The sequence below is a fragment of the Chelmon rostratus genome, chromosome 12 (genome assembly GCF_017976325.1).
Source record: "Chelmon rostratus isolate fCheRos1 chromosome 12, fCheRos1.pri, whole genome shotgun sequence".
Classification (NCBI taxonomy): domain Eukaryota; kingdom Metazoa; phylum Chordata; class Actinopteri; order Chaetodontiformes; family Chaetodontidae; genus Chelmon; species Chelmon rostratus.
This window is the reverse complement of record NC_055669.1, coordinates 18527085-18536641: the sequence shown is the minus strand read 5'-3', so window position 1 is coordinate 18536641 and position 9557 is coordinate 18527085. Positions and strand designations below refer to the sequence as shown.

The 9557-nt window shown below is 40.6% G+C and overlaps 1 protein-coding gene across 1 annotated transcript in view; it reads right to left on the bottom strand.

Annotated features, from left to right (window-relative positions):
• Positions 1 to 3353: 3353 nt before the first annotated feature.
• Positions 3354 to 9557, bottom strand: part of cacnb2b (calcium channel, voltage-dependent, beta 2b) — a 37181-nt gene continuing 30977 nt past the window's right edge. The window contains exons 10-15 of the mRNA XM_041948813.1: positions 8967 to 8975; positions 7733 to 7884; positions 7464 to 7559; positions 6399 to 6572; positions 3756 to 4344; positions 3354 to 3665 (exon numbers count right to left, since the gene is read on the bottom strand). Coding sequence (XP_041804747.1) covers positions 3514 to 3665; positions 3756 to 4344; positions 6399 to 6572; positions 7464 to 7559; positions 7733 to 7884; positions 8967 to 8975 — 1172 coding nt within the window. The 3' untranslated portion in view covers positions 3354 to 3513. The remainder of the gene's footprint in view (positions 3666 to 3755; positions 4345 to 6398; positions 6573 to 7463; positions 7560 to 7732; positions 7885 to 8966; positions 8976 to 9557) is intronic.

Below are 9557 nucleotides of genomic sequence, written 5' to 3'. Positions count from 1 at the left end.
TGCACAGCACAATCTATAGCCCCCTACACAGACACAGAGGCAATCATGGAAAGACATTTCGGAATAACACAGCCAGCAGGGGACTACAGATAGCCAGACAGATAGACAGACAGACAGAAATAAGTTGTATCTGACTCACGTTATTTGACGCCCAAGCCCCTTCTCCTTCCTGTCATGAAAATGAAGTATCCATGCCATATAATTTCCGAGTGCACTCTTTTTGCTGTGTTGGCCATGGCGGCTGTTTGGCAAAAAAAAAAATCCCCATCGCCTGTCTCCATCGCTGCTAGCTAGCAAAAAACACGCAACGTTAGCTAACACTAGAAAACAAGCTAACGTTAGTTAGCTAGGGCTGACGTGAACTTTCCCGGCTGTTTCGTTATGCAATAAATTAGTTGTTAACTTTCAAATACTTATTGTGAGGCCAGATTATAATTGTCTTTACAGTTTGCTTCAGAGTTTCTTTTTTCCAGAGACAGTGGCCTCTTCTAGCTAACTGTTTGTTTCGAATATTTATAATCACTGGATGACGACCTCACCTGTGATCCCGTCGGTTGACTTCAGTACGAATGCGTTACCATCTTCCCCCGCACGCGCTGGATGACATTTACCCGCCGTTACATCACGGGGGCGCTGTGTCACATATTTAAGGAAACCCAGTGAAAAGAGAGGAAAACATGGCCGAAGACGCATTAAGAAGCGTCTACTGTGACAAAGACGAATATTTTTATTAAAGTCACAGTAATAGACATTTTGGATAGTGAGGGAAGCACTGGTCTTACTGGCCTCTTCGAACAAAGCAGAGCATTTAGCAGCTAAAGAGCCATATATTTCCCTAAGGAGTTGGTAGAGACCAAAGACAGAGCTAAAAAAGATGGCTGATATTGGATTTAAATGCATCAGGTGGCCAGACCCAACTCCAAATAATTGATAATATAGATCCGTAACTACTGGATGGATAAATGAGCAACTTAAAAAGTGATGACACATCAATGCTGTGCTCACCACTTGTTTCCACTTCAAGTGACCAAAATCAGTTATTGTAGGTTCAAGTCTTGACTCTAAACTTTCATTTTTTTTTATTTTTTTTTGCAATAAACTATTTTTTGCACGTACATCCCACTTGTACTAATAAGGCAATGTTACTCGTTTCACACACACAGGCACCACAAATACTGATATAATTCTTCTCAGGATAATGAAAATTTATAGGGGAAAAAAAACACTCAATGATTCCCTAATTTCTCACCAAAAACAGACCATTCTCTTCCACACTCCTCTAAAACAACAACTCCTACCGACTATGTCAAAATAGTTAATGATTCCATCAAGGTTGTTACTCAACAAATGCACTGGAATGGAGCACTGTGGAGGTGACGGTGCCAAACTGGCTTCCCTGCAAAATGAGTGGTCACAGCTTTGAGGGGTCTGGACAATAGTAAGTGAGGAAGACGCTGACATCTTCAAATAAAATGTCACGTAACACATTCTTTGTTTTACATTTTAATGGTTTTCAACAATAGAATGCATATTTGTCAAAATTAACTTCTGAATGATGTACAAAACAAAAATAACCAAAACAATTCATTTTGAAAGGAGTCAAATCAGTCTCAGAGTCAACTCAAAGCAATCATACACAATCGGTCAACGTCTACCAAACAGTGCAACAGGCTCTCTGGTTCTCCTTGCATTTACCTAACAAGGCAATTATGAAGTATGTACAAATGCATAGAGATTGTATTCAAGCAATATATTTTATCACAAGAAGATGCATAGAGTATCCAGCATATAGCACAGGTCAGTGTCACCAAAACGTTTTTCATGCTTCCAGACAGAACAAATGCAAGTCAATTAATATGCTTGAACAACATTTAGAAAAGTAGGAAGCAAAGTACGACTTCCCTTTAGAATCATGTAGAAAAATAGGTTGACTTTCCTTAACAATGTTTAAAATAAATTGTTGGCTTTTGAAGACACACCAATTTAAACACATGGGGGTAGAGTTAGACATGACACTGAAACACACACGTCTGTTCTTCCCCACAGTTATTGGATCATTTGATGAGATAAAACCTCCCTATGTGTAACTTTGTAGAAACAAAACGGATAAAATGCATTAACTGTATGGAAGCCAAGACCAGCCGCTGTTTCAATAATTTCATCTTCTCGAGATCACGAGTTAAATACTTCGCTGGGATAACAGAGATGTTTTCTCATGATAAGCAGTTTTGGGCTACAACTCACAAGTAGTTTCATTATCCATTAATCTGCTGATTACTTTCTTGATTAATCAATTAACCAGTCAGTGAAAAAATGCCCATCCCACTTCCTCAGAGGCCAACTCAGCGTCTTCAAATACTTGTTTTGTGCGACTGACAGTCCAAAACCTAAAGACATCCTATTTACAATGATATAAAACATTTAAAAAACTGTCAAATCTTACATTTGAGAGGCTGAAACCAGATAATGTTTGGCATTATTTTCTAGAAGAATTCATGATTATGTTAAATCAGTTACTAATATATTTGCTGATTACTTTTTTGTCCATCGACTAATTTTTAAAACTCTATACGGGACAATCATTTTCCCATTCAGGAAAACAACATATTTTTTGGAGATATGTCAAGAAAAGGACCTTTTAGTTCTTCTTAGAATCCAGTCAGTTGCCAACATTGCTTCATCTGTATGACCATTTCGGAGGATGTAGTTTGTAATGGTGTTGAACTGAATTTTGTCCACCCCATTTATAACAAGGACAGACCAAATAACAGCGTGAAAAAGGCTCCCTCTAGTGGTGACTTTATCACCAGTTCTCCCCTGCTCCCTACCTGAACTCAGCTTCACTGTTCAGACTTTAGGCCAATCAGAACTATACCCAGACGTCCTCTGGTATGAAATACGTCTATTGAGTGAGAGAAAGTAGAATATGTTTAGAATAATGCAATAAAATTAAACAGCACCACAAAATAAAGTTTAATCATCTACAGTTTAAAAAAACTGAGTATTATAACCTTCATGAAGACAGGATTTATTGCAGGACTGTTGCATTAAACAGCATTAGTTTTAGCCAGATGTACCTGATGAGCCAGCAACTCTAATTATCCTGTTATCACAAGAAAACAAACATTGTATCCTGAGATAACAGCGATCCTTGGTTTCTGTGCATGTGCATGACCAATGCAAAATCAAAAACTTAAGAACAGATGCCGCAAGAGCACACCTGTGCATTTATCTTGACTAATGTTTGTGCAAAAATACACACAGGTAGAGCCAAATGAAACGGGTGAAAATGAGACGGACAAAAACCGAGCGATCATAGTCATTTGGGTAAAGAACGAAAGGGAGAAGGACAAAGTGTGCGAGTGGCAGAGAGTAAAAAATAAAACATGGCAAACAATACGAGGAGAAACATTGTCTACAAAGATGACACACCACTCTGCCCCGTCCATTAGTGCATTAAAACTTGAGCAGCATGAGACCATGAACCAACCCACAGAAGAAACAACACAGTCACTACTGTATATAGGAATCCCTGTGCCATTGTCGTGCATCTCTGTCTCTATCTTTGCCTCCATCCCTATCTCTGTCCCTATCTCTGTCTCGGTCCCTGTCTCTCTCCCTGTCCTTGTGTCTTTCTCTATCTCTGTCCCTGTCTCTGTCTCTGTCTCTATCTCTATCTCTATCTCTATCTCTGTCCCTGTCTCTGTCCCTGTCTCTGTCTCTGTCTCTGTCCCTGTCTCTGTCTCTGTCTCTGCCATGGTACTGGTGGTAGTTGTGGTGATTGTGCGCAGGGGAGTGATCCGTGTGGTGTGTCCGTGGGGGAATATGCGGGTGGTGCCTGTGCTGCCGGTTGCGTTCATTGTGCTCCTGCTCATAATCTTCCCCGACGTGTGGCTGGCTGTTCCCACGGTGATGTTGGTGGTGGTGATGGTGGTGATGGTGGTGGTTGCTGTTATGATGGTGGTGGTTATGGCCCCGGTGGTTATAGCGAGCGTCCTCATCGTCCTCCTCCGCCTCTTCCTCCCTCTCCTCAGGCAGGTGCCTGCGGGGAAGCCTCTGGCTGTAATCCCTGCTCGACTGCACTTCCAGGGCACCTGATGTTTGGTTGTGCTGCGCGTGGCTGTGATGCTCCATCCGGCGGTGGTGGTGGTGGTGGTGATGGTGATGGTGATGGGTGTGCTGGGGTCTCTTAGGTTCAGTCCTCAGGAGCCGCTCTTCCTCCTCTCTCTGGCCCTCCTCAGCCCTCTGTTCCTGTGCTGGGGCGGGAGGGGGCTCCTGGTCTAGATGGTTCTCCCGGGAACCCTTCCTCTTGGAGGCAGCTGACTTCTTGTTTTTCTCCCCGTCCTGGGGCAAGAAAATGCAACATAAAGGTCACATACATGCACATGAAGGACACACATATGGTGACAGTTTACTCTAACACAATAACATACTGTGCACGCTCACACACAGGCACACGCACACACAAGCTTAAAGTACAGTCTTCACCCTAAAATTTAATGAATCACGTTATGGGGACTTGTGTTTTTGTCCTTATTGTTCATATACTGTTAACAACGTTATGTCCCCACAACATGAGCAACACACACACACACACACACACACACACACACACACACACACACACACACACACACACACACACAGAGCTGCTGTTGAGGAGGCAGCTGGCCCTCCAGTGCCTAAACTGGCAATCACACCAGAGGCAATCTGAATATTTCTGGATGATAATACTCAGTGTTGTCATGGGACCCGAGGCCACTCAGTGCAGCCTTGTGCAATTACTCACATGGAAACACACACTTGCTGCCTCTGACTTTTCCACATCTGCTCTACAGCTGGTGCAGCTGCTGTTAATTTTCACTATTAATTCATTGATCTTGTTTTAAATTTTGATGATTTTTTTTACTACCTGATAAATTATTTTGTTTTAAACAAACACATTTCATACAAAAATAATGACATGTTCAAGATAGTCACCCAAAAGTCAATTAAAAAGTGAGGTCATTGAATCAGCAGATAATCTTGTGTCTGTAACAATGTGACAAAAATGAACTAAAACTAGTGATCAGTTATTCATATTCTGACCAATTTTTAGTCGACTGTCGTTTAAAGGTTTTCAAGTAACGTCATTGCGAGACGTGCTTGTGGGCACATCTCATCACGCATCATAAAGCACAGCATAAAAACCAGCATTGGTTTTTATTCATGCACAAAGCTTTAATACAGATGCTTCCACCCTATATTTCATCCCTTTTAACTCCGAACTCACATAATCCTGGTCCTCGCTCACAGACGAGGTTGTTGCTGCACACTCCATTAATCAGAGGTGAATTGGGAAAAATGTCACTCTTGCATCTTCAATAAGTAATAATCTGTTCAAAGATTTTGTTTTAATTGATTGAAGATGTTTTATTATTAATTCTTTAGCACGTTTATTCTGTGTTTTCAAATTTTAGCTACCATTCTTCGTTTTTATTGTTAGCTGTTTCACCACTAACATGCACAAACATCACACATATAGGCATATATCTAGTGTCAGTTTAATTTGACAGCAAACATGGATCCACTCAGTGGCCAGTTTATTAGGTACACCTAGATAACACACCACCACAAACTACATCCTCCAAAATGACTATAAAGTCCCAAAACATATAACTCTCTATAACAGTTTCAATAAAAACTGAACATTATAACCTTCACGTCTGTAGGATTTATTGCAGGATCGTCGACTGCATTAGTTTCTGCTAGGTGTACCTAATAAACTGGCAACTGAGAGCAGTACATTTCTCACTACCTGCAGAACCTTTTTGTAGTAGAGGTTAGTGTTATTACTGCGTCTTCCTATCATTTCTCACTGGAATTGCGTCATGCTAGCTAGATGGCCGACACTGATTTCTATCATCATGTGGTGTGTAGCAAAAAAGTTTCAGAAATGAGATGATGAGGGCAACATATATATCCAATAAATAATTTCTAAATACTAAAAATAAATCCACAGATAAGATATAATGGCATTGTAGCAATATACATTTTATGCCCACTGGATTGTTTGAAACAGAAAACTTTTTTTTAGACAATATACACTCATCATTTCTAGCTAACTTCTGGATAACTCGCCACTGCAACTCATCTCTGTTGCTGCGGTGGAATGGTGGCATAATTTGAAGGCATGTCACTCACCAGAGGCATTTCATTTCTTCGACTTTCCAAAGGAGTAGGATGAGGAGAAATGAAATGAAAATGTTAGATGAATAAATGGAAACAATACAGATGCAGGACACTGTGATTCTAACTGTGTCATAGTTTACTACGCAGACATACTGTCTGCTAAGTAAATTGGGATGAGATGAGATGAAAATGATATCACCAGTACATTTTTTTTGTGTGTCACATACCTTTATTGCTGAAGGACTGGTAGGCAGTGTATTCTCAGCCAGCTGGGCCACCAGTGTGTTGTCAGGCTCCATTTCTGGTGGATGAGTGGCTCTCCAGTAAGACTCCAGATAATCAGCAATGTGCTCACAGGCATCGGTTAGCTGGTTCTCATCTAAGATGACATCAAACATTTCCTGCAGGAAAATGAAAACAAGGACAGTAAAAGACCAACAGCAGGAGACAAAGAAAGGACAAGCCTGTAACTGAGACAGTATATAAATATATAAACTGTGACACAAGTGATAGCATGGCAGAAGTGTGGGTGGGCTTTAAAAAAAACACTTTTCTGGTTATCACGCACGTCCGGAATTAGGTTCTGCATTGAGATTCAGACAAAGAGATGTAAGGAAATAAGGTAATCTCAAAAGAGGGACACCAATGTCAACAGTGACACAAGCATTCAGCGAGGATTTTGAATTTGGCATCAGGAAAATGCTGAATTTGATTACAACACTAATTCTGATATCTGTTGTATGCATACAAGCAGGGTTTCTAAAAATACTGAGGTAATTTGTGGTCAAAAATCTCTATATGTTTCTTATTTTATTCATTCTGTTTTCTGTCAGTTTGATTTTCCAACATGAAGGTCTAAATGCTGCGTCAGTGCTGCCCTCCCTCACTTAATTTGAATCGCAGTAAAATTCAAATAGAGTCTGAAAGTACTGGATTCAGCCTAAAAACACCTAGAACCTGTAATTTGGGAGAATATAAATCCCCCCAGGATACTAAACCCCCCAAACTCACAGGAAAAAATACTGAGGATGTGACATTACTGTCGCCAATGGTAAAACCCTGCATTAAATCAAGAGGCCACTAATTTATTTCTCAGTTCATCTCCTGGTCAATTAGCACAAGTTTAACAACTTCAACTACAGAAAAAGCCAAAGCATAATTTAGTGCAGCAGCCAAAATGTCTAAAATTATAACCTGACACAATATGAATCTATTCAAGATAAAATGTAGTACTCCTGAACATCAACTACCAGTGCGTCAATTTCCGTCAGTGGCCACTAGATGGCACTCACCGGTGGGCACTGGGCAAGCTTGTCTGCTGCCACCAGCTGAACGTTAAGATGTTTGGTCTGTGACTTCCCTCTAGTCTTGATCAGTCGTGTCAACACCTCCAAAACAGAAGTGAAGAGAAGTAGGAGAAAAAAGATGCAGAGAAAGAAACAAAAAAGGTTATAGTGGCTGACAGGATCGTGCTCCTTTGGATTACACACTCAATGCAAAGTAGTAACAGAATTGAGGAGCAGTCAGTCAAAAGGAGGCGCAGGTCTCTGGTGGAGCTTACCTTTGGTGAGGAGATCTTGACATAGACTAGGATTGGTGCCAGGGAGGTCTTGGACACCTGGAGAGGATGGTTGACTGTGTCTGCATCTAGAACCACCAGCTGCAGGCTGCGGGCGAGCTCAAAGATACGCTCCACCTCCCCCTGGATCTGGGCTGCAGCAGCAGAGAGATAAAGCATGAATTTGACAATTCAGATGCAGGACATCCATCAATTGTGCATGTTTCATTTCTTGTTTACATTTAAAACAAGATGCCACATCTCACAGGCAACTCATGAGCGTGGCAGTAGATATTTTCCAATCATTGACCTGTAGCTTTGAATTGGAATTTCACAAGTTATTTGAAACATCTACATTATACCACTAAGAGTCATTTTGAATTAATTAAAAGTCTAATATGTGAAGATTTATTTATTTTTCTCTCTTTTTATTAAATCAAGATCCAGAAATGAGGAGGTAAGGTCAGGATTAAATGATCAGGTTGTATGTTGAGACTGAAAGTTCATGCTTGAACCAGTATTTCTCACCACAAGGTCCATTTACTGTGACAGCTGCTGTGCAGGTTTCAACTGATTCGCACAATCTTCGTCAGAAGTGGACGCCAACATGGATGATAAGTCATAGCGAGTGCTAAAAAAAAATGGAAATTTGATCTGCAATCTACAGTTCCTTGATAATTGGGAAACTCCATCTGCTGAATTGGACCATGTGATGCAATCAAAATCTCTACAACAGCTAGTAAATGGACCTTGTGGAGAGCTTGTGACAAAGTTGCCGTTTCTATAGTGGAAAAAAAAGACAAGTCAAAAGGACAGACATGAAAAAAACTGCATATGTCTTATGAAACATTGCTTACTGAAAAAGACATAAATAAGATCTAAATCAGTGATGTATTTTTCTGGGCTACAAATTCATTAAGAAGAGAACCAGGATGTGTTAGACTCATACTTCAATTATTGGCCACTAGAGGGCGAGCTGGAAAGCAGTGCATGGAAGAGGCAGTGGCTGTTTCAGTCCTTAACAATGTCAAAATACTCACAAATACCAGAACAGTGAATTACATCCTACACATCTGTTATCCCACCACTACAAACAAACAGTAGAGAACATCTGCTTGTGCCACTGGCTGCGTATACTACACATTGAGCAGTGTTGGTATTGATATGAGGTGATGACAGGAAGGAGGGTGGAACATTCAAACAGACAGGCACTACCAGTGCTTTCAGTCATACATACCGGCAGCATCTGGAGAGGAGGAGAGAGCAATGAGAAAGACAAGAGTAGAGAAAACCAAGTAAATCTTATCCTGCTTCTGTTTGACAGCCATCTTTTCTTTCTGTAACTGAGGGGGGATTCAGGCTAACCTGCTGCACAGTGTCACCGGAGCAAACACAGCAAATGCCCAGCAAATATCCATGAATGAACATTTTACTGGACAAACTTTACTGACACAATCCAGCCACCTACTTATGTCTCAGATGTCAACCTGTTTTTATGCTAATTAAAGGAATATTCCAACTGTTTTGCTTTCATGCTAAAATTAAGATTAAAAGCTTAATACGACCCTAAAATCTGCAGTCAAATATGAAGCTGCAGCCAGCAGCAGATTTGCTTAGCTTAGCATAAAGACTGGAAACAGAGAGAAACGGCTAGCCTGGATTACACAAGGCATTACATGTGCAAGAGAGCAAATAAGCGTGTCCCTCAAGAAAACGCACTTTTCCTTTTATTAGGTGGTGCACATGGTAAGCTTTAACATTATTATCCTGTTGAATAATGGACCATTTATTCGGCGTATATACTAAAATTGTGCACAGAAAAAACTGC